The sequence below is a fragment of the Orbicella faveolata genome, unplaced genomic scaffold (genome assembly GCF_042242905.1).
Source record: "Orbicella faveolata isolate gen_17 unplaced genomic scaffold, um_ofav_v1 contig_12, whole genome shotgun sequence".
In the NCBI taxonomy this organism is placed as follows: Eukaryota; Metazoa; Cnidaria; class Anthozoa; order Scleractinia; family Merulinidae; genus Orbicella; species Orbicella faveolata.
In genome coordinates, this window is record NW_028301539.1 from 16935942 (window position 1) to 16961294 (window position 25353).

At 41.2% G+C, this 25353-nt stretch overlaps 2 protein-coding genes across 2 annotated transcripts; both read left to right on the forward strand.

Annotated features, from left to right (window-relative positions):
• The first annotated feature begins 932 nt into the window (after positions 1-932).
• LOC110060076 (transient receptor potential cation channel subfamily A member 1-like) lies at positions 933-13917 on the forward strand. Its single transcript, XM_089282571.1, has 10 exons — positions 933-1761; positions 2906-3249; positions 4060-4372; positions 4718-5045; positions 5548-5744; positions 6208-6537; positions 7387-8233; positions 10280-10492; positions 11447-11625; positions 12519-13917. Exons 1-10 carry the CDS (start codon positions 1331-1333, stop codon positions 12745-12747), a joined length of 3411 nt encoding a protein of 1136 aa, XP_089138697.1. The 5' UTR covers positions 933-1330; the 3' UTR covers positions 12748-13917.
• LOC110060061 (transient receptor potential cation channel subfamily A member 1-like) lies at positions 13865-24687 on the forward strand. The gene is made up of 10 exons (XM_089282570.1): positions 13865-14707; positions 16674-17017; positions 17796-18108; positions 18429-18756; positions 19155-19351; positions 19828-20157; positions 20631-21477; positions 21802-22017; positions 22776-22954; positions 23260-24687. Exons 1-10 carry the CDS (start codon positions 14277-14279, stop codon positions 23486-23488), a joined length of 3414 nt encoding a protein of 1137 aa, XP_089138696.1. The 5' UTR covers positions 13865-14276; the 3' UTR covers positions 23489-24687.
• Positions 24688-25353: the final 666 nt, after the last annotated feature.

A 25353-nucleotide genomic window follows, 5' to 3' on the forward strand; every position in this document is an offset into this window, starting at 1 on the left:
CGCTCTTGCCATTTTCACGCCCACATGTTTCTAACCACAAGACCTATCTCATAATACTTGTCACAGGCTGCCACAGGCAACCCAACAAACACTACACTTCTCTTAGCTTGAGAGCCCTTTTAGGTTCAAACGTTGGGAAATTTTGATACTGCATATGCTACCGGGAATAGCGTGAAAACGTAAAAGCTATTCACAATCTAACAATAATTGAACAACTTTACTTTCGACAAGTTTTTAGAAAAAGAATAGGTCGGCATCCAAGGAATCTTTTTATTTATTTGCGTTCGCTTAAATTTATCAACGCGACAGCCTAAAAATCGCCAAAAAGTCGATCCCCACCGGCAAGAAAGACCAGCCTTTCCCTATTTTAATAAATTAGTTCTACAACGCAAAAATGATCAATCCTCAAAATTAAATTCCCTCGAAAATTTTTCCTGAGTTATCAGTTGATTGAAAATTTTAATTTCTGTCTTAAAAGTTTAAAAGACTGCCCACCTGAGAGAGAAAATACAAATACTCAAGAATCAGGCTTAATAATACCGAGACACCTGAAATAATGTTTGTTTAGTTTATTTTAATAAAATACTTAAAAATTATAATACTTGTTGAACGTTAGTATGTGCAGGCATATTTTTATTGGCTGAGAGTTTTGACGGTGTAAATTTCGGTTGTTTGTCCAGTTTATTTCTTTTTTCTTTTTTACAGCTGTACATGCTGTTATGGTCTGCTATGAAAGGAGGCCTTTTGAGATAAAATACCCGATCGTTACGCACCAATAGCCCTTCCCACGGTTAGTTTTGCTCATTTACATTACAATACAATCCAACGTGGATGCAAGGCAATTTCAGGCTGAAACTACAAAATAGCACGAAATTGCCTCACACATACAAGCTAGATTATATTGTAATGTAAATGGAAAGTTAATTAATTGTGAAAAAAGCTATTAAAGTCACTCAAAGCAGTGGCTTGATTCCTATCCCTTACTTGGCGACATGAAAACTGGCTGACTTGAAATCAGTCTTGCTGTTATCTTTTCCTTCCTTTTTTGTTCATCTTATTTTATTTTATCTTATTTGTTATTTGGTAATACGTAGTTCATGAAATTTTAAACCACTCCCGTTGATCGCTGCATTACCATTCATGAATCAAACGTGGGAAAACCTCACCCGTTCTGGTTAGCTAGGATGTTGTTTTTTCCGTTGTTTGGTATCCGTAGCTACAATTGATGTCGTAAAGTGTGCTATGTTTAGTGAAGCATATTGCCAGTGAATAATATTGCATGACATTAAACTGAAAATGGCATAATAGTTCAGCACATATCACGCTTAAAATGTCCGACCGAGATATGGACGACACGGATTCCAACGCGACAAATTCGGCCGTGAACGTTCGCGTTGGGAGATATCGTAGTCTTATATCACGAATACGACCAAGTCCAATGATTCAAACCAAAAGACCTCAATCAGGAGGAAGACTCCAGCTTCAAGATGAGTCACTTCAGTTAGGCTTGAAAATGGTTCCCTTACAGGATGGAAACATCGCCTTTCATCGCGCGGCAGCAAGTGGAAATTCCGAAGAAGTGCGGAAAGTTCTGGCGGAGAAAAAATACGACTTGGACGCGTTGGACGAGTACGGTTTCACGGCACTGCACTATGCAGCTCAGTACAACAAAGTTTTCATCGTCAACATGCTTCTTGATTTCGGTGCTAGAGTGGCTGTTGTAGGCATAGATGGATCAACTCCCCTTCATCTTGCCGCGAGGTGAGTGATACCGCATTGCTACAACGTGCTGATGTTATATTTTTGGCACATACATCAAAACTAACGCACCTCTAAAACTCATATCTGCGATTACTTAAATTACGTATTTTGAATGTTAACTGTATACGAAATTAGGATGTCCTACGGAAAGTCAACATTTGAATGAGTTTTTAGTTCAGTTTGTTTGTTTCTTTTAACACTGTCGCAAAAAGTCGACGACAAAAATGCCGGTGAGATTTTACGGAGAACTAATACTATGTACGAATTATTTGTACTGTATATGTACCTGTTACTCTGCGTACTTAATAGCCTACGGTCAGAAAGAAAAACCAGAAAAATTGCCAGAAAGTTTGCAGATATGATCTTTGCCATTTTCTATGTTAAATATTCTGGAACCCCATCGTCATTCTCGGGTTAATTTTCACTTCTCTAAATTTCCAGTAACGGTTCAGTTTATTTTCAATTGCCTAAGGCTGATTCAGATCTCATTATTTTGTGTTTTTCAAAACAGATTTGAAAATCAATGAGCGCGATCAATTTCTTATCGACTGTTGCCGTTAACTCGATCAAGCAAATATTAAACAAAAACCCAAGTTTTACTCAGTCAACGTTAAAAGTTTTCTTTTGCTGAACTTCACGTTAAAACACTTAGTATTCAAGAAAGAATAGATGGTCGCCTTGCTGTTAAATGTGACAGCATTGTCTTTATTGTCTTGTAGAATCCAAATATGTATTTCGTGACGTATTCTTCCTCTCTCGTAGTATGAATAACAATGACCTTCTTTGGCTGCGACGCATTTATTACCTGCTTTATGTATGTGCAAATTAACTGGCCGGAGTCACGGAAATACACAGACAGTCCTGTATATTTTAAAGATGCTAAATTTAGAAGCCTAGTTTCAAATTTAGCTTTTATGTAACACTGATAATGCAAAATGTCAAAAAGGAAAGCTGTCGAAACGGGGGAGGCTCGGAATGCTCATAGCTGGAATTGTACGCTGGAACGGAAATGCAGGAATAATGAAAAGGCAGAATATCTAATTTGGATACGTATCTACTATGACCTACTGTGTGGTAAAAACGTTTAGCCTTGGTAGATAATTCTCCTGTTCAATCACTCACGATTGGAACTCCTCCTTCACAGGTTCAACTCCATGGATGCGCTTCTGTCGTTGATCGGATCAGGAACTAAAGTTAACGTTGCAAACAGCTTGACTGGGTCGACAGCTTTACACGAGGCCGCGGCGTTTGGAAACAAAGAAATCGTTGAGCACCTCCTTAAGAACGTAAATGCCGATGCAAACGCGTCAGACTTCAAAGCCGTGACTCCTCTTATGAATGCCAGTGGTGCAGGTTACAGCATCATCTGTCTACTTTTGCTGCAGTATGGGGCCACGATTGATATGTGTTCCGCGGAGGGAATGACGGTGCTTCATTTTGCTGCAACCAATGGAGATTCGTACGTCACACAACAGATAGTGGAAGCAGGTAACGAAGTTCATGAGTTCAAGCATTCCCTAAGAATTTCGCTTCCGAGGACTTTTTCGAAGCATTGTATGTGTGAGGAAGGGATTGTGAGGGAAATGGAAAAATAGACGGGTGAACGAGAGAACAAAATCCGTTTCGTTACAAATACGCCTGTTAGTTCACGGACATTTCGAGCCGGTGTTCCTGCAATAATTATTGCAAGACATGCAGCGCAAATTAGGCGATCTATTGGTATATTATTCATGAACGAACAGTATTCCGCCGCGCTAGGATTTTCCGCTTCAAGTGTATTCTTATAAGTACTTATGTCATTCGAGAGAGCAATTAGCATGAAACGTCCACTTTGGGGCACCTAAACAGCACTGGTAAACCTCTTTCTTCAGGGATCATCCCATTAATGGGACACTGGCTTCTCGTTCCCACTTGTTCCCACTGTACTGGGACTTTATATTGTCATAAGCCGATACTTTCACGTGTACTCCTCAGGAGGTCGAACAATTGGCGTTGTATGTAGTCGTAATAGCTGATGAGAAACTACTATTTACATTGTGTAAAAGAACAATCCATGTTTGGCAAATTTGGTAATCAGTTCGTCTACAAGTTTCTTTCAAAATAAATCGATTTCAGAGTTCTGCCGAGGTTCGGATGCGAGAAGACAGGTGAAGTGAAGTGGCTTTTCTTTGAAAAACTTGGCTTCTTTGAACTGGTTTTTCGAGGTTTCTAGCTTGACGAAATATTTACGCGAATAGTCTCACTTTTCTCTTTTGTATTCCCATCCGATTAACTTTTTTCTGCTTTAAAATGTTATAGCAATTCGTCATTACTTCAAAAAAGAGCCCTCCGCTGTTTTAAAGCCAGACAGCAGCCCAGACTTCAAACAGTTCATCAACAGATGTGACTTGGATGGCAGTACGGCACTTCATCTCGCCGTACAAACAGGCTCCAAGGAAGTGTCCCAGGTCCTTATTCAATATGGTGCTGATATGAACTGTCAAAACAAGAGCTTGCAGAAACCGATATACTTGGCAGCGGTCGGAGGGCACCAGGAGGTGTTAAAAATGCTGATTTCACAAGGTGGAGACGTGAATGCAAAGGACAGCCTACAGAAAACAGCTATGCATAGGTATCTACTTCTAAACTCCTTTACCATTAAGAACATAACCATCTACAACGGCTACCCTGGGGCAGAGTGATCTAGCTGTTACAAAGAAGAGGACGTTATAGGGAGGATTGACTGGTACTATTTATAAAAGTCTCAGCTTAACGTGCATTCAACTCGACTGCTTTGTCCTTTTCAAATAAACATTTTCTCTAACATGGCAAGCTTTGTATGCGTTTTGTCTGCCTCTTCTTTGGCGACTCCTTGCTGAAAATAAATTTGAAAGTTGGAGGTCTTGGGGACGATTATTGATTTGAGAATAATCTATCAGTTCATCGTACTAATAAACGTTACAAATTATTTTGTTAGAGCTGCTGCCTTAGGATCCGTGAAATGCATCGAAATTCTCCACGAAAAAGGCGCTGAAATTGACGTTAGAGACCAGAATGGCCAAACGCCTTTTCACCAAGCGGTTGCTGCAGGACAGACAGACTGTGCCAAATTGTTCATATCATTTGGCGCGAAGCTTTCAGCCCAAGACAAGCGCCTGCGTTGTTGTATACATCTTGCAGTGGAACATGGCAGAGAAGAGACTCTTAGCATGTTGCTAAGTGAGACTGGGTCCGACCTGGTCAACATACCTGATCACAAGCAGAGGACGTCTCTTCATTACGCTGCTCGTGCTGACAACGCGAAGGTATTGATATAAATAAAGTGTTAAGTTTGTGAAATGGCTTCAAAAGTTATATGGAATTCTAAGACCCTCTTTATGCTTCTAAAATATGTTTCGGTTCCGTCTGGGGAAGCTAGCTGTACTTTATTAGTAGCTAGTGTCTTTTGTGTGACTCGTGGTATCGCATATTATTGTTTTCCTGGTGTTGCCGTTACTCGACAGCCCGACGAAACGAAATACCCGCCAGTTACACAGCCTAGCGCTTCTTGTCAGATGTTAATGCAACCTTAGTACATCTTTCCAAGGATCGCCTGTTGATAGGTTTTCTTTTTCAGAGTTTGTTATTTGCTGCTTTTATTTTATGTGCAATTTTTTTTTCCTCCTTCCCTGCCCTCCTTCTCCTCCTCTTCCCCCTTTTTTCTCTTCGTTACTAAATACCAAAACAAGTTTCCTCTTCAACCACCAACAAACATAAGTACCCAATATATACTTGAGAAGCGAAATCTATCTTTTGGCATTTCTCTAGTTATTAGAGCTTCTACTCGATACCAAAGTCAATGGTTGTGTTCGAGACGCGAAGCACAAAACACCGCTTCATGTAGCCGCTGACCGAGGTACTGCACGGCAGGTTAAGGTTCTCACCCAGGCTGCGCCTTCTTGTGTTTGGCTGCGAGATGACCAGCGGAGGACACCATTACATTACGCTGTTATTAGCATGAAAAGGTAAAGTGTAGATTGATGCAATGTGTTTTATTGTAGCATTTTTATATTTTTATATTGTAAGAACGTCACAATGCTTGTTAAGGTCATTCACGTTTTGTAATTTCATAGGCGAAATATTGGAAGTCACGTTTGTAATGTAAGGAGCTTGTCAACGTGAGGTGCTTGTCATTTGTCAGCTTAGCATGAACTGGTTTTGATTACCGTTGAATGATGGAAAGTGGTTTCAGCAAACAAACTGAACAAGATGGCGCTTGCCAATGCAATCAAAGCTCAGTTCCCGGCTTTTGATATTCGTTGATGAGAGACTGGAAATTGGACAAGCGAATAGAATTTCCTGATAATGTTTGTGCCATTTGATGCTTCTACGAAAAGTCCGGAATTTCGGGATAAATTGCGGGATTTTGGGATGAAAAGCAGCCATGATTTACCAGTTAATGTTTGTCATCACTTCATCACCTTGCAGAAAATCCTGCGTCACACTATTAGAGATGGGTGCCGACATCAACAGCCCTGATACCGTGGGCTGGACTCCCCTGTTGTGGGCTGCTAAGGCCGGAAACGTCGGCGTTGTAGAACTCCTTCTCGAGAGAGGCGTGCTCACAGATCACGTGGATATCGATGGTAACGCGGCACTTCATGTAGCAGCACACTTCAATCAAGTGGAGACTACCAGGATTCTGATGAATTATGGGGCAAGCTTGCTGCTACTCAACAAACGTGGAATGACATGCTTGGACGTTGCTATGGAAGCGCAGAATAATGAAGTGGTGATGGTTATTGTCAAACATCAAAGGTATTGTACACTACCAAACATTTTGTTTATCGTTCAAATTCGATTCCATTTTTTTTTTTTTTAAATTTTCTATTTAAAGATGTTGCGCTGTCAATTAGCTTTATTTGCCAAACATTGTCACAAAAACTGACTTTCATACAACATTTCTAGGACAGGAACCCAAAGAAATGTTTTTTCGCTGTCTCACTGGACCAGTTAAATTTAAAATCTTAAGTAAACTGAGAACCATTTTGATAGAGCAGACAGACAAACAGACCATAGACACAGATAGGCAGACAGATAGGTTCACAGGTAGGCAAGCAGACAGACAGAAAGACGGACAGAAAGGCAGTCAGACAGATAGACAGACAAACACACACACACAGGCAGACAGGCAGACAGACAGGTAGACAGGCAGACAGACAGATAGACAGAAAGACAGATAGACAGACACTCAGACAGATAGACAGACAGGCAGACAGAGAGGCAGACAGACATATAGACAGACAGAAAGATACACAGACAGTCGGACAGGCAGACAGACAAATAGGCAGGCAAACAGACAGAAAGGTAGACAGGCAGGTAAACAGATAGACAGACAGAAAGGCGGACAGAAAGACGGACAGACGGACATACACACAGGCAGACAGTCGGATAGGTAGATAGACAGGCATCAGACAGACAGCAGGAAAAAAGAACAGACAAATGGGCAGTTAGGCTCTCACTTGTGATTTCATAACGAGGATCTTCAAGACAACATCGTGTTTGCACAAATAACAATTTCAAACAAATATTCCGTTGCCACAGCGTACGTGTTTGCTCTTAAGTCATGCAAATTCCTTCCATTGAAATTTGTGTGTCCCATCGTAGATGGCGTGAAGCTCTAACAGCTACGAGTGTCAATCCTAATCCAATGGGAAGGTTAATCGAACATTTTCCAGATGCCGCCCATGTTGTCATGGATCGGTGCATCCAAAGATCACTTTCTGAGCGCTCCATCAAGTATGATTTCACCCTCCTAGATCCAGGTCCCGACGACCAAAGTGGCGCAAAAGTGGAACGTTTCCTGGGCCTGTCGACCATGGTGAAACATAAACAACAGCTTCTCCTGACTCACGCGCTCTCTCGTAAGCTGATGGTGCTGAAGTGGAGGAAGTTCGGCTGGTTTGTCTACGGAGGAAATCTCTTTCTTTATTCAGTTTTTCTCGTATTTCTGACGATATTTGTTCTGACGGAGAGAGAAACAATCGACTTTCCAGAGCCTCCAGAGCCTGGTGAAGAGCCAGATATAGAAGATGATTTCTTCCAAGAGAGAAACAGTTTCAACCAGGCTGTGCCCTACATCGTCATAATATTTGCAGCGTTACACCTTGCGAAAGAGCTTTATCAAATTTACTCGCAGAGGTTTCGTTACTTCACAGAGTGGTCCAACGCCTTGGAATGGACGTTGTACATTACTGCGTCATTGTTCGTTTTGCCCTACGTTTCTGACCCCAATACTTTCAGAAGTACTTACGCTGTGTACTGGCAGATGGGAACGTTTTCTATCTTTTTTGGCTACATCAACCTAATCCTTATCATAGAGCCACTTAAGTACGTGGGTTTGTACGTGACCATGTTCCTCGAAGTGATGAAGACCGTGCTAAAGGTTTTGTGTTTATTCGTGATGTTCACCTTGGCCTTTTCTATGGCGTTTTTTATTTTGTTGAAGGAACAGGTAAGTGAGCGAATCTCTTAAATATTTAAGTATGTTTTAGTGCATGAGTACACACGATCAACTTTTTGGCAGGGATGTGTTTCGTCCTTAGTGGTTCGTGTTCATCGAAGAAGAATGTTGTAAGTTGAAAAGCTCAGTCACAGTATTTTGAGTTGAAGAAACCTTAAAATAGTTGTTTATTAAGAGAGAAAATAACACCAAAAAGATTATTATAAACCATAAGAGGACTGGCGGTTGGTTAAGGCTGGATATGATTTTAACACGCATTGCAAACGACAAACTAAATCAAGATTCGCAAACCATGACGTAGCTCCATTTAATGCATCAGTCAATTCCAGCAGTGCCCATCCCCCCCCCCCCCGGACAACCGCGGGGCATTTGCTCACGTTGTCAGTCCCGGGGGTGGGGCATCCGCAATTTTATCGCGGCCCGGGGGCTGGGCATTTGCGATCCCCGGGCACTCGACACACGTGTTTTGGAAAGTGCCATGGATGAGTTCATCGGGAAAGATGAGGCGTTTGTCGAACAATGGTTTCTCAATTTTAGATATTTCTTCATTACTTGTAAGCATATAAATATAAGCGACAAAGTGAACTATATTTTGTTTATCACAAAGCAATCACTGACATGAACACGACTATTTCGCATTTCGCATTCAAAACTAGCCTAGCATTTTTTAAATTCATGAAAGTGTAGTTAAAATACTTAAGGTTTGCGAAATCAAATGATGCGATCTTCAAGACGGATCCCGCGAGTTTAAAATGCAATGCATCATCATTTAAAATGTCTTGATTCTTCACAGAAAAAGTAGCCTGCGAATACAGGCGCCTATCATCGCACGCGGCTGGGGACACGTCCGCCGCAATCCCAGCTATCCTCTAGCAAACTGTTAAAAACAAATATAAAGAAATAAATATAATCAGAATCAACTAACACGTACTGTTGTCCTTGAAGTCTTACCGTTACAATAAAATACTGAACAGTTGACCGTTTTATTCACTGATTAATTAAAAAACTGTGGAGGTGTTGGAATGCGACGATCCCGGGGGCGAGGCATTTGCCCTCTTTCTTCGTCCCCACCCCAGGGCATTTAGACAGCTTATGTGTCCCCACCCCGGGGAATTTGCCAATTTTTTTAAAAAAATGCAAATGCCCGGGGGTTAGCCCGGGGGAGGGGGGGATGGGCACTGCTGGAATTGACTGATGCATAAAGCAAAGATCGGTTGCGCTATTCAGTATCATCATGATCAAGGTACTTCCCTCTATTCGTGCTATTATCTATATATTTAAGTCAAACACAGAGTTTGCAGTACTTACTATCTAGGCTATTAAATCAAAAACAAATTGTGCACTATTCAATTTCATCTATGTTTTAGCCTAAAACACAGTGTGTGGTACTCAGTATATCGAAATCACATCCGAGGTGGCTGGCTATTTTAATAGATACTTCAGTAAAAGTATCTGGCCGGTCTTCAGAGCCACTCGTGGTCCTAGCCATTTATAAATGCCGTAACAAAGAGAGCACTTCTTCCTTCCACCATTAACCTCCTCAAGGAGTCCATGCCTCTTCGAAGTGAGCTAATAAACCTTGATCCACTGTCGAACAATTACTGCCCGCCATAAGGTCGGTACACACGAAAGGAATTGTCCCAGGGAGGATAGTGGGGGAAACGGGTCACCGGGCTAGGTGACCCGTCGAGTTTTTTGTATTTTTTTGTTTTGTTTTGTTCTTGCTCTATTTTTGGCTCGGCGAGAATGGGGTAAAAGGTCTTTGTATGGGAACGCTTGCATGCTACACACGCTACGTCACGCACTACTCCCCAACGACGTGTGTGACAAGCCAACAGAATGGGGCTCACGATACAACAAATTGAGCTAATTAATAATTTATGTGGCTCTCTGAAGTTAGCGGTTCTATATATATATATATGTTATGCTGTCGATTGTTGAGAATTTGAGCTCTTTTTTAAAACATTGTATGCATGGCTCGCATGACGTGGAATACAAATGCTTCATAGGAGAATATGTTTTTCTTCTTTTCTGCAGGACGCATTTGCGTCGATAGGAAAAACATTTATGAAGGTGACTGCGATGACAACAGGAGAAATTGAATACGCTGCAACTGTTATTGACCAGCTAAAAATGTCCGTGCCTGGGACGGGCAAACCTGGTATACCTCTCGTGCCATTCGAGGATTCCACTTATTTTTTCTACTACTTGTTTATATTGGTGATGCCGATAGCCCTAGTAAACTTACTGGTAAGCCGCGATTCTCTAAATTGTTTTCGGTCTGTTTGAAACTAAGCAATAAGGTGCCATGTAGAGGGTCTCGATGAGGCTTAATTTATAGATGAGAATTGACCAGTACCTCAAATTTCAGCTGAGAAACCTGCAAGATTGGCTGATAGGTGAAAAATTGGCTGAAATCTTGTTACTGATAGCTGTGAAATGGGCTGAAGTTTTATTACTGATTGTTGAGAAATATTTCACCAATAACTGAGATGATTCCAACAACCCCATCCAGACCCTCCAGGTAGCAGCAATTGGCAGAAATTATAGCATCTGTAGCTTAGTGTACTGTCATTGCCGCAAGGCCAACACCTATATATAGACACTTTTCATAAATGGCGCCGACATTGAATAACAATAATTATACGTCCTAAGAATGACAGCCATGTGAAAAAAATCTTTGTCTGGAAACATTAACACGAGGTTTAGGATGTATAAAGTACTGTTGTTAATCATATTTAGACGCCATTTTTTGCAGTGTTTAGTGACCTAGTCTTCTACTTCAGACGCACTTCAGACGCGTCTTCAGACGCACTTTAGGCTCGGCACCCAAATGACGAGCACAAAGAGGGTCTGCGTACAAGGCTACTGTTAATCAGGCCATCCGCAAATTTCAGTTGCCGCTCATTATTAGTTTGAAAATTAACCGAGTTTGGAATGAGGCTGGAAGACCACTGGCTGTGGCCAGTAGGGGTGGCGACTGGTTCATAGAAGCGTTTGGGCCTCGGAACTTTTGATTCGATTCCGAAATATCGGAAAGCTCTCTGATAGTTTAGGACGAAGCACAATCTTTTGTTATCTTCCATTCTATCAAACAACTATAAATGTCGGATATCAATAATTGTAATTTAGATCCAACTTAACTCCACTTTTAGGCTTGGCTAGATCCATATGTTAATCATTTTCTGTGCCATCTCCTCTCAGATTGGTCTAGCGGTTGGCGATATCGAGGCCATCCAGAAGACAGCATTCCTTAGAAACAAAGGAAAACAAATCACGTTTATCGCCGACATCGAGAGAAAGTTCCCAAAATTTTTCACCCGTCGAATGTATTCTGGGACTGAGATCGTGAGAGCTAAAGTGGGCGGTGGAAGTTTTTGGAGGTAAGTACATTTTGACAGAATGAATGTCTTTTTACAACGGATACACAGACAAAAGAAGGGGCGACAAAATTTAGCTGTCGGCTTAAAGGGGCATTTTGTAAGTTTTTCTCTAAACAATTGGCTGTTGCGGCCGGGAGTGTGTTTTACTGAAATGTCAAATAGAACTAGTCAAACCTCATCCAGTCCTTCACTTACTTTTCTTATCACGATTTCAATTAATATTTAAGAAACAGAAAACATGTACAGTGTTTTTTCCGAGTTTAGTATAAATCTACCAGCGTTCTATCACGAATGCCGTTCTCTGATTGGCTACGCTACTCACATGATCTATTTTCTGTGGTAGATATAGAGAGTATATGTGCGTAGCAGTGTGCCCTTGTTTACAAAATGACGGCTGCTCCTTTGCGTTTTCGAAGTGTCTGTGAAGAGGATTTTGATAAAGTTTTGAAAGACTATTAGATTTGTACTAAGACAATTAGATTATTCGCTCGCACATAGTCTAATTGTTTAATAGAAATACGAGTGGAAGTTTGGGAGGACGAAAATGCTCTGTGGGAACAGCTTTTTCGAGTAATCGCCGCCGATCTCCCAAACTTTTACGAGCGTTTCTATAACTCGATAGAAACACGAAGAACATATTTTCTATTTGTTTTAGAAAATACCGCGAAGAAAAAACAACAACTTGTTTACTTTGAACATCAGATTGTAAACTCTCTTTGTTGGAGCCATCGTTACGTCAGCAACCTTGACCAGCTCTGTGTTTTTATCTAGTTAAATAGAAACACGATTCTTAACCAATCAGTGTGTATATTTTCTTTTGGGCTTTTTTCTGAACAGCAATCAAAATGGTTCCCACGTTTGTTGTCTCAAACTATTCTGAAACCTCTTTTTAGGGGAAGAACCAACAAGGAAGAATTCCAGGATCGAGATCTCCTTGGAGACAACGATGAAATTGACGAGACGACCTTACGTCTTGACAATTTAACGCGGGAAATCGAAAAGGCTAAGGCGCGACAGAAGATCATGATGGGCTCTGTAGATCAACAGAGGGACATTCTGCTCGCAGTTGCTGAACACGTTGGTGTGGAAGTCAATTTACCAACGCGCGTGAAGATGGAGTAATACGATGAGCAAGACATTTGTAAAATTTCAGTTGCCATCCTACGTTAACCAGATTTACCCAGATTGGAGGACAAAGAGTAAGCGTTGACTTAAAACAGCCTGTTACGTTAAAAATATCTTTCTGAGGATAGTCTGCGTACAATTGTCCATGCCTTTACTACCTCTCGACTCGGCTATTGTAATAGCTTAATGACCTTAATATCTGGACTTCCCAGTTGGCAAAGTTCTAAGCTACACTGCACAGCATGTCCAAAATGTCGCTGTTGGACGTATTATGAACATACAGGAGAAAGTAAAAAAGGTAGTTTGTATACGACTCAAGTGGCCCATCAGGCCGGAGCTTATCCCAGTTTCTGTAGCATGAAGTAACTAGGAGTATTTCTACTCCCCCTGATGGGATGCTAGTCCATCGCAGGGTAACCCCCAGGATTAAGTTCGCCGGTACCCATTTATAAACCTGAGTGGAGAGAGGCACTGTGAGAGTAAAGTGTCTTGCCTAAGTACAACAACACAATGTCCTCGGCCAGGGCTCGAACCCGGACCGCTCGATCCGGAGACGAGCGCAATACCATGAGGCCACCGCGCCTTCCACAACATACCCGACTACTCACACATAATGCCAGCTCTCTACGAACTTTATTGGCGTCTCATTACTTATCGAATTAAGTAAATTCTTACCTTTAAATCAATTTACGGACTAGCGCCATCTTATCTTAGTGACGTCCGCTAAAAGTTAAGCAAAAGAGCTCAGAGTCCTTACGCTCTTAAATAGCCTGCTGTTAGAAATTCCACGGGAGAGCCCACGGGAGACAATGGGCCCAACACTTGGCGGCAGGTCTTTTAATTACTTAATTTTGCTGCACCGGCTCCATGGAACAGCCTCCCGGCTAACCTGCGTGTTGTCACACGACTTATTTCTGTTTCGGGTTGGCATTTTAATGTATATTTGATGCATTTCTTGTTTATTTCCTATTTATTAATAAGTTTTTTTATTATTATTGGTTAGTCTTCAAATAATTTATTGTGAAAAGCGCTATAAAAATTACTAAGTTATTTATTAATTCACTGAATATTATTAAAATTTAAAAGCAATAAGAGACATCAATTTTCAATGTCACTCAAAGCTCTAAATGTGAGTAAATTAAAATCCCTGACTTGGTGAAATGAAAACCCGCGGAGTCATTCTTGTCGTTGGCTTCTCTTTCCTTCTTTTCATGTTTGTTTATTCATTTTATTTGTTTAACTGCAAGGTTCAAATAATATTTCACGAACCACTCCTCCCTTTGGTCAATTTGCCATCTAAATCACCGCATTCGCAACGTGACGTTGACTTCAGGAAAACGTCGCCCTTTGTTACTGGTTAGCTAAGATGTTGTTTCCGCTAACTGGTAACCTTAGCTACTATTGTTTTCGTGACATATGTTATGCTTGGTGAAACACACCACCAGTGAGTAATTATCACGTACTTTGCATGACGCTGAACTGAAAATGGAGGAATAAGGAATAGTTGAGCACATATCACGCTTAAAATGTCCGACCGAGATATGGGCGACTCGGATTCCAACGCGACAAATTCGACGGTAAACGTTCGCGCTGGGGGATATCGTAGTCTTATATCGCGAATACGACAGAGTCCAATGGTTCAAACCAAAAGACCTCAATCAGGAGGAAGACTCCAGCTTCAAGATGAGTCACTTCGGTTAGGCTTGAAAATGGTTCCCTTACAGGATGGAAACATCGCCTTTCATCGTGCGGCAGCGAGTGGAAATTCCGAAGAAGTGCGGAAAGTTCTGGCGGAGAAAAAATACGACTTGGACGCGTTGGACGAGTACGGTTTCACGGCACTGCACTATGCGGCTCAGAACAACAAAGTTTTCATCGTCAACATGCTTCTTGATTTCGGTGCTAAAGTGGCTGTTGTTGGCATAGATGGGTCAACTCCGCTTCATCTTGCCGCGAGGTAAGTTATTTACTGTATCTCTACAATGTGCTAATGTAATATCTTTACATGGGACTGGCATCAATCCAACGTGCCTTGAAAAGCATTCGCACAAGCTTTTCTGGGGACTACGGTTTCCGTATTTCGTATAAATTGCGTATTTATAATTATCTAAACACGCGAGATCAGGATATCCTGTTTAGGGTCAACGATTGAATAATTATTTGTTTCATTCCATACCCATAACGTACATACAGACGATACAAATGCCAAAAGTAACGGAGAACTACTGCGTACGAGTTGTTTGTACGTGTTTATCGGCCGGCGTGCTTCAGTATCTTCAGGTAGAACTAAGAGTTGCGCGGCAAAAATCAAGTCGAATATTTCGATTGAGAGCTGTAGATACTTTTTGTCGATATTACCCTTGCCATTTCTTACGAGAACCCTCTCGCTATCCGGTGTTCTCGGGTTTTCACTTCACGGATAGGGTCTTTAGTTGGGCCAATTTTAATACTTACAAAAGAATTTTTAATTGGCAGCCATTTATGAATAGGGTCGATTCTAAGGCAAATTCAAGTTAGTTGTGTTGGCGCGATCAATGTTTGATATCGACTGCTGTTGTGAACTCAAGCAAATACAGCAAGTATTAAACAAATCGAAGTGACTAAAATGACAAACCCAAATTTTACTCAGTCAACGTTCATAAAGTCGCACACGCTTTTAACTGGTTTCGGATCTTCCGTTAACATAGAAATTTATTCCACCCAATGATCGAAACACGGTAACTGAAAATAACAAAATTACAAACACGGGAATGAACATAAAATAACTAACAACGACCGAACATGAAGAATGCAGAAAAGCGGCAAAGCGAAATAAACGAAGAAACTTACAAGACGAATGTGAAGAACCAAAGACGAACCGAAAACCAGAGATGCTCGCAGAACCCAATGACGCTACTAATTGAAATAAATTACACGCGAACCGAACTTATAGAGTATGCAAATGAACATAACATATACAAAAGGGCACAAAACAAAAGAAACTAATAACGCGAAACTTAACACCAAACGCGAAGCTAGAAGCACGAACAAATGTCACAAATTCTGGCGCCTACAGTTCACAAATGAAAATGTACAGCTTGATTGCTTGTGGATGAATGCCTTGCTTTTAGAATTTACAATATTGTCTCGATTGTCTGTTACAAACGAAATATGTGTTTCGTGATGTACTGTTCCACTCTCGCAGTATGAATTACATGTAACAGTGACCTTCTTTGGCCGCGATGCATTTGTTAGCTGCGTTATAGACCCTATTCATAAACGGCTGCCAATTTGAAATTCTTTTGTATGCATTTAAATTAGCCCAACTAACCTCGTTTGAGAGTAAAAAATTCTTTTGAATTACCAGCTCAAAAAACGAGGTTAGTTGGGTTAATTTTAATACTTACAAAAGAATTTTTAATTGGCAGCCATTTCTGAATAGGGTCTATTCATGTGCAAATCAACTGGCTTGAGTCACGGAAACACACGGACAGTCCAGTGTATTTCAAATGACACTAAATATAGGAGCCTATAGATTCAAATTTAACTTTTGCAACACAAGAAACGCAGAATTTTAGCAATAAGTCTAAAGGAAAGCTGTCAAAAGGAGTGAAGCTTGGAATGCTCATGAATATCGGTAAAGCTGAATCGTAACGCTGGAACGGGAATGCGCGAAAAATGGAAAGGCGGAACATTAAATTTGGATACGTATCTGATATGTGGTAAAAAGTGATCATGAAGCCACTGGGTAAGTAGGATGCTAGCCCATAGTTTATATCCAGGTGAGGCGGAGAGAGGCGTTGTGAGCTGTCATTCGCAAATGTAGAGCACAAGTGAGTGGAAGAGGCTCAAATTGAGATCCCAGTCGCGAGTTCTCAGGAGAGCTCTCTCTTTCTGTCTTTGACGATTCAAGGAGGTCTTAATTCGTACCTTCTCCTTCATAGGTTCAATTCCATGGATGCGCTGCTGTCATTGATCGGATCAGGGGCTAAAGTTAACGTTGCAAACAGCCTGACGGGGTCGACAGCTTTACACGAGGCCGCGGCGTTTGGAAACAAAGAAATCGTTGAGCACCTCCTTAAGAACGCAAATGCCGATGCAAACGCGTCAGATTTCAAAGCCGTGACTCCTCTTATGCATGCCAGTGGTGCGGGTTACAGCATCATCTGTCAACTTTTGTTGCTGTATGGGGCCACGATTGATATTTGTTCGGCGGAGGGAATGACGGTACTTCATTTTGCTGCAACCAATGGAGATTCGTACGTCACACAACAGATAGTGGGAGCAGGTAAGCAAGCGTTGCCAACCTTTCTCTTTGAAAGTTCTTCAACAGGGTGCTTTTCCTGCCCGTCCCACTTTCGAAGCATTGTGTATAAAAGGATTGTGAGGGGAATAATGAAAAAATAGACGGGCGAACGAGAGATAAAAACCGTCTCCTGGTTTTTCTGTAATTATTTCAAGACATGCAGCACAAGTCAAGCGATCCATTGATTTATTACAAGAGAAACAGTTGGGCGACCTAAGAATTCTGGTGGTGTATACTGTAAAAGCTCAAACGTTCTAAACCAAAAAGTCATCATGCATCGTCAGCTTTGGCGACAATCTTTCGGCAGCAATTAAGAATTTATCTTCTACCCTTGAACATGAGCTTTATGTGGCTTTTAAGGTTTGTGTGTTTGCTTAGTTTATTGTTTTCTTTTATCTGGTCTCGCGATCTGCAAAAAACGAAGTTTCGCTAAAAATACAGTCAGTCGTTGTCGTAATAGCTGATGAGGAACTACCATTCATACGCGGTTATTGAAAGAGTAATGTGTGTTTGTTAAATGCATTACTGTAATATCAATCACTGCCAGGAGCTTCTTTCAAAATGAACCATTTAACGAGTTCTGCCAACAAGCTAGGAATCCACCACATTACCTTACTAGGTTCAAATGTCAGGTCGCGTGGCACACTGTTTGAAGTTGTTTTTCGATGTTTGATCATGTACTTGTCTTCACGCAAATACTATTCCAATTCTGTTTTGTATTCCCATTAGAGTAACTCTTTTCTGCTTTAAAATGTTATAGCAATCCGTTATTACTTCAAAAAAGAGCCCTCTGTTGTTTCAAAGCCAGAGAGCAGCCCAGACTTCAAACAGTTCATCAACAGATGTGACTTGGATGGCAGTACGGCACTTCATCTCGCCGTACAAACGGGCTCCAAGGAAGTGTCCCAGGTCCTTATTCAATATGGTGCTGATATGAACTGTCAAAACAAGAGCTCGCAGACACCAATATACTTGGCAGCGGTCGGAGGACACCAGGAGGTGTTAAAAATGCTGATTTCAAAAGGTGGAAATGTGAATGCAATAGACAGCCTACAGAAAACAGCTCTGCACAGGTATTTACGACTAAACTACGTTATCAGTAAGTTTAAAGAGAACATACCTATCTACAAAGGCCTCGGGGAAGACTGATCTGGACATTAGAAAAATGTGGACGTTATAGGGATTGGAAACAGCTTAACGTGCATTCAACCCGTTTGGTTTGTCCTTTTCAAATACAAATGTTCTCATAACTTGGCGAGCTTTGTATGCGTTTTCTCCGCTTCTTCTTTAGCGAAACAATGGGGACGATTTTTGTTTATGAGATTTCGCGCCAAAATTAGAGAATAATCTATCAGTTCATCGTGCCAATAAATTTTACAAATTATTTTGTTAGTGCCGCTGCTTTGGGATCCGTGAGATGCATCGAAATTCTCCACGAAAATGGCGCAGAAATTGACGCTAGAGATCAGAATGGCCAAACGCCTTTTCACCAAGCGGTTGCCGCTGGACAGTCTGACTGCGTCAAATTGTTCATATCCTTTGGAGCCAAGCTTTCAGCACAAGATAATCGCCTGCGTTGTTGTTTACATCTTGCCGTGGAACATGGCAGAGAAGAGACTCTTAGCATGCTGCTAAGCGAGACTGGGTCCGACTTGGTCAACATACCTGATCACAAGCAGCGGACGTCTCTTCATTACGCTTCTCGCGCTGATAACCCGAAGGTATTCATGCGTAAAGTGTTTGTGAAATAGCTTTGAAGTTAAATGTGATTCCAAGTATGCTTCCAGCATCGACTTGTTGTTCTGCATATTATCTGTTTTCCTGGTGTTGCTGTTACACGTTCGCCAGAACATAAGCGGAAAACCCGCCAGTCCGCTTCTTGTCAGAAGTTTAAGTCAACCTTCGTACATCTTTGCAAGTGTCGTCTGTTGATGAGTTCTGTTTTTCTTTTCAGAACTTGCCGTTGCAGTTTTTACTTTATAGACAAATTTCTTTCCTTCTTTCCCTCCTCATCCTCCTTTTCCTCTTCCTTAGTAAACTCGAAAACAAGTTTGCTCTTGAGCCAGGGACAAACGCTAGTAACCGAGTTGTGAAATCCATGATTTTTTCTTTTCTTTAGTTATTAGAATTGCTACTTGATACCAAAGTCAATGGATGTGTTCGAGACGTAAAGCACAAAACACCGCTTCATGTAGCCGCTGACCGAGGTACCGCTCGGCAGGTTAAGGCTCTCACCCAGGCTGCGCCTTCTTGTGTTTGGCTGCGAGATGACCAGCGGAGAACTCCATTACATTACGCTGTCATTAGCATGAAAAGGTAAAGGGTAGATTGCTGTTATGTGTGTTATTACAGCAGGAACGTGCCTTGTACAGAAAATGCATTTGCTGGTGAAGCAATACGGCATTTTTAATTGTAAAAACGTTTGTAACGTAAGAGGCCGGGCTTGAAAGCATGGGGTGCTTGCAAACTGGGTTAAGATAACCGTTGAATGATGGTGATGGGTTTCAGCATACAAAAGTTAACAAGATGTACCGCTTACCACTTATAATTCGCTTCCGGCTGTTTTGCTTTGATTAGGGACTGGAAATATAGAACAGACGATTTGCAAACGGAATTGTGCCATTTAATTTGATGATTCCCGGAAAATTCCGGAAATTTTCGCTACCCATGATTTTCAAGTCAATGTTTTTCATGGGCGTAAGCCAATAGTGCTTGGGACGTATACTTTTAACCATAAAGGGAGCTGTTTTATCCTCTGCTCATAACTTCATTTTCACCTCATCGCCTCGCAGAAAATCCTGCGTCATACTCTTGGAGATGGGTGCCGATATTAACAGCCCTGATATCGTGGGCTGGACGCCCCTGTTATGGGCTGCTAAGGCAGGAAACTTGGGCGTCGCGGAACTTCTTCTCGAGAGAGGCGTGCTCACAGATCACGTGGATATCGATGGTAACGCGGCACTTCATGTAGCAGCGCACTTCAATCAAGTAGAGACTACCAGGATTCTGATGAATTATGGGGCAAGCTTGCTGCTACTCAACAAACGTGAAATGACTTGCCTTGACGTTGCTATGGAAGCGCAGAATAATGAAGTGGTGATGGTTATTGTCAAACATCAAAGGTATTTCACTACCAAACACCTTGTCTATTTGTTTTAATCTTCCATTTTATATTTCTGAGTCCAGAGATAAGCTTCATTGCTGAACAAAGTCGCAAAGTCTTACTCCATAAGACGTTTTCACCGTTTCATGATCAGTTAAGATTTTAATAAAGAGACACGCTGATAAAAGAGACAAGTAAACTGACAACAGGCACGGACAGACAGGCAGGCAAGCAGACAGACAGAAAGGCATGACAGAAGACAGAAGACAGACAGACAGACAGACAGACAGAAAGACAGACAGACGGCTAGAAGAACGAACGAATGGACAGCTAGGCTCTCACTTGTAGTTTCGTAACGAGAATTCACAAGACAACAACGTGTTTGCACAATAACAATTTCAAACCAAACATTTGGTTGGCGTAGAGTACACGTTTTCTTTACTTAAGACGTGCCAAAATTCCTTCCATTGAAATTCGTGATTTCTTTCTTAGGTGGCGTGAAGCTCTAACAGCTACGAGTGTCAAACCTAATCCAATGGGAAGGTTAATCGAACATTTTCCAGATGCTGCCCATGTTGTCATGGATCGGTGCATCCAAAAATCACTTTCTGAGCGCTCCATCAAGTATGATTTCACCCTCCTAGATCCAGGTCCCGACGACCAAAGTGGCGCGAAAGGGGAACGGTTCCTGGGCCTGTCTACCATGGTGAAACATAAACAGCAGCTTCTCCTGACTCACGCGCTCTCTCGTAAGCTGATGGTGTTGAAGTGGAGGAAGTTCGGCTGGTTTGTCTATGGAGGAAATTTCTTTCTTTATTCAGTTTTTCTCGTATTTCTGACGATTTTTGTCCTGACGGAGAGAGACACGCTTTCTTTCCCAGAGCCTCCAGAGCCTGGCGAAAAACCAGAAATCGAAGATGACTTCTTCCAAGAGAGAAATAGTTTCAACCAGGCTGTGCCCTACATCGTCATTGCATTCGCAATCTTACACCTTGCAAAAGAGCTTTATCAAATTTACTCGCAGAGGTTTCGTTACTTCACAGAGTGGTCCAACGCCTTGGAATGGACGTTGTACATTACTGCATTATTGTTCGTTTTGCCCTACATTTCTGACGACACTTCTCTCAGACATGAGTACGATATTTACTGGCAGATGGGAACGTTTTCTATCTTTTTTGGCTACATCAACCTAATCCTAATCATAGAGCCACTTAAGTACTTTGGTTTGTATGTGACCATGTTCCTCGAAGTAATGAAGACCGTGCTAAAGGTTTTGTGTTTGTTCGTGATGTTCACCTTGGCCTTTTCGATGGCGTTTTTCATTTTGTTGAAAGAACAGGTAAAATAAACAAACCTCTTGAATATTTCAGTATGTATCATTGCATTAGCGCACATGGTCTCAGGTCAACTTAGCCATGGATGTGTTGCGTCCTAAGTGTCATGTACATCGAAGAGGAATTATATAAGTGAGGAACAAAGTGTGTGTTACTTAGAATCACACTATTTAAGTGCAAGTGAGTGAGGGAGGGAGGGAGGGAGGGAGGGAGGGAGGGAGGGAGGGAGGGAGGGAGGGAGGGAGTAACCGGTGGTATTTTATGCTGTCGGCCGTTGAGAATTTGAGTCCAACGCTCCATAGAATATGTTTTTCTTCTTTCTTTTGCAGGATTCATTTGCGACGATAGGTAAGACATTTATGAAGGTGACTGCGATGACAACAGGAGAAATTGAATACGCTGCAACTGTTATTGACCAACTGAACAATACCGTGCCTGGGACGTCGGGCAAAGATGGTATACCCCTCGTGCCTTTTGAAGATTCGACTTATTTGTTCTACTACTTGTTTATATTGGTGATGCCGATAGCCCTCGTTAACTTATTGGTAAGCCGCGATTCTCTTAATTGTTCCCGTTTGAAACTTAACAGTAAGGTACCATTTACAGGCTTGGGTCGCTATGAGTTTAACTCATAGCTGAGAGTTAATATCAACTGAGAAAAATCTGAGACTTCCAAAATTTGCTGATAGGAGAAAAACTGACTGACACACAGACAGACAGACAGACAGACAGACAGATAGATAGATAGCCGAGAAATCCCCTAAAATTCCACTGGTAACTTAGATTCCAACAACTCCATGCAGACCCTCCATGTAGCAACAAATAGCAGAAACCACTTGTCGTTTAGTGTGCTGTAGTTGCCATAACGACCAACACCTATGGACCTAGCCATCCTGAAATTTCAGTCGCCACCCACACTTAAAAAATAAACGGGGTTTAGAATGGGGGTGGAAGACCACTGACATTTCAGGGTATGACCAGCTAGTAGGGGTGGCGAATGGTGAACGGAAATTTTGGGTCTCGGAACTTTCGAAATCTCGGAAAGCTCTCTGATCGTCTTTGGACAAAGCACAATCCTTTGTTATCTTCCATTCTATCAAACAATAATAAATGTCGGATATCAATAATTGCACTTTGAATCCAACGTTACTTCCCCAAAAGTGAATGTCGCAATCTAAACATGCTTCCCTGTAACAATTCTCATCTCCCCGTTATTTTTGCCCGGGTTTCCAGTGTATTTTACTTTTTCAAAGAAATGCAAAAGAAAAATAAATGATAATCATTTTGTGTCTTCTCTTCTCAGATTGGTCTAGCGGTTGGCGATATCGAGGCCATCCAGAAGACAGCCTTCCTTAGAAACAAAGGAAGACAAATCACGTTTATCGCCGACATTGAGAGAAAGTTCCCAAAATTTTTCACCCGTCGAATGTATTCTGGGACTGAGATTGTGAGAGTGGCAGTGAGCGGTGGAAGTTTTTGGAAGTAAGTATGTTTTGACTGAATGCATGTCTCTTTACAACAATGAGAAACAGTTAAAACAAAGGGCGATAAAATTCAATTGTCGCGTTACTAGGTCATTTGTAAGTTGTTTGCTAAACATTTGGCTGTTGGAGAGTTAGGTTCACTGAAAATAATTTGTCAATTAGAACTTTGGCTGTTCAGTTGGCAGTCACAAATAACCTCTTTCAGACCTCACGTGTTTTTCTTATCATGATTTCAAATAATATGCAATAATCAAAATGTTTTCCTCGTATGTCGCCTCAAACTATCCTGAAACAATTTTGTAGGAGAAGAACCAACAAGGAAGAATTCCAGGATCAAGATCTCCTTGGAGACAACGATGAAATTGACGAGATGACCTTACGTCTTGACAATTTAACTCGGGAAATCGAGAAGGCTAAGTCGCGACAGAAGATCATGATGGGTACTGTGGATCAACAGAGGGACATTCTGCTCGCAGTTGCTGAACGCGTTGGTGTGGAAGTCAATTTACCAACGCGCGTGAAGATGGAGTAGCACAATGAGCAAGACATCTGTTGTAAATTAAGCCATATTCGTATTCTCGATATTGGACTACCTTGCAATGGAGGCTCGTGCTGGGAAATATCATTAAACAGAGATTAATTTCATTTCCTTACTTTCAGTACTTCCAATTCAGAGAATTCTTGTATGGCCTATCAACGTGACATACAGGGCGATCGTTGCTGACCATGCTGACGTCATTGTTATCATTTTGCCTCATTAGCATACGTATTTGCGAAGAGAAGGCATCACGTTAAATATGAATTGACTCCAAAACATTAAAAAACTTATGAAAAGTAATGATTGATTCAAATGGTAGCCAGGCCTTTAGGTGTAATATTGACGGTGGTATTGGCTTTCAAAATTAAATGTACAGTTTCTGGGTGGCAAAAGCGCTAATGAGCCCATACATGACATCTTTGTAAACTTTTGTGTTTTTAAACCCGCGTTCCATAAAAAGTATATTTCATACATCGGGCTCAAATTCCTTAGAACAGTTAACCGTGGATGCCTTTATAATATTCAGAGCTGATGTTTTTGTAGCTCCAGTACAAACTGAATCGCTTTTGCTGAGGCACGTATTGTAAACTTGAAGAGTGAGGGTGGTTGAGAGAAAGCGTTTGTAAAGTGTATGCGTATCGTTGAAAAGCAATTCATCCCGTTATGTTGCTCAAAAATAAAGCAAAAACCTGAACAAGGTGGAAAGACAACAACAACAACAATAGTTTTTTTGTACCTCAAATGAATAGAGAATAATACACATGGATGATGTAGTTTATAGAAAATAGGTAACAGGGCACCGAGCCTAGCTTTTGAATTCGTTTTGAAAGTATTTATGCATGATGGGCTTTAATTTTCTAAGAATTGTTATTTAAGGTCTTGGTAACAAAGATTCACTCTGCTGGCAAGAAGTCACCTTAAGCTAAGATTTTCCCATAGTTAATAATGACTGTTTCACGGCGAAAACTGTTTTTCTCTTGAAAGCTTTGAAAACTAGGTGTTTAAAAACTAGCCGCATACTTCATACACTGGTCTGTTCTCTATTTATATAGAACATTTTTTTAAGACCTCCAATTAAATAGCATAAAGATTGCTGGTCAATATTTTCTATATTTAAGTTTCAAATATCGATTTAAACGATTTATTGTTAATAAAGATGATTTTTTTAAAAAATAAAACGTCCCTATACGGAAGGCTGTCATCATAGCTCAAAAGAGGGCATGTGAGGGATTAGACTCAGAAAAAAACATTGATTTTGCTGAGCTCCTTTTCGTCATTTTTGGGATGTTTGGTTGCCGCAAATTATTGTATGAGATGTTTTTGCATAGACAAGGCAATTTTGTTTTAAAAATTATCTGAGCCATCCTTATTTTTGTTGATTCATTGCCAGAATAGTCATCCTGCAGGGTCAGTGAAAATTGCGTTACAGCCAGTGAAAAATTTGGGATTTTTTTTGTTCCGGTGGGTGGCAACCCTGTACTGGCCGAGGGCTTGGCGTTGGTGTGGATAAAAGCTAATAGATGTAGTAAGCACATTTCCCTTTCGGATATTTCGTTTGAGAATTTGGGACTACTTTTCCGAGACATTCCGGCCGGGTAAGCCAGGATAGTATTTCTCATATCTGTGAATTCCCGCCGAAATTTCCGGAAAACGTTTGGTAAATGTTAAATAATAGGTTTTCATTTAGCCAAAGCAATCCGTAAATCACCGGCCCGGCTTAAGCTGTTTAAAGTCAAATGGAAAAGAAATTTTCGGGAATATCCGTTTGGGAACTGTGGACTACTTTCCGACACCTTTAGAGGGACTCCCCTTCTTCTGTTTGGCACAGAACGTTAAAAATGCTAAACATTTGCTTAGTG

Excerpts from the sequence above, each read along its gene's own strand:
- LOC110060076 (XM_089282571.1), top strand. The coding sequence starts at position 1,331 with ATGTCCGACCGAGATATGGACGACACGGATTCCAACGCGACAAATTCG. Across the intron at positions 3,250-4,059 it reads ACAACAGATAGTGGAAGCAG|CAATTCGTCATTACTTCAAA; the intron begins GTAACGAAGTTC and ends AAAATGTTATAG. Across the intron at positions 6,538-7,386 it reads GTTATTGTCAAACATCAAAG|ATGGCGTGAAGCTCTAACAG; the intron begins GTATTGTACACT and ends GTCCCATCGTAG.
- LOC110060061 (XM_089282570.1), top strand. The coding sequence starts at position 14,277 with ATGTCCGACCGAGATATGGGCGACTCGGATTCCAACGCGACAAATTCG. Across the intron at positions 14,708-16,673 it reads CCGCTTCATCTTGCCGCGAG|GTTCAATTCCATGGATGCGC; the intron begins GTAAGTTATTTA and ends TCTCCTTCATAG. Across the intron at positions 20,158-20,630 it reads GTTATTGTCAAACATCAAAG|GTGGCGTGAAGCTCTAACAG; the intron begins GTATTTCACTAC and ends TTTCTTTCTTAG.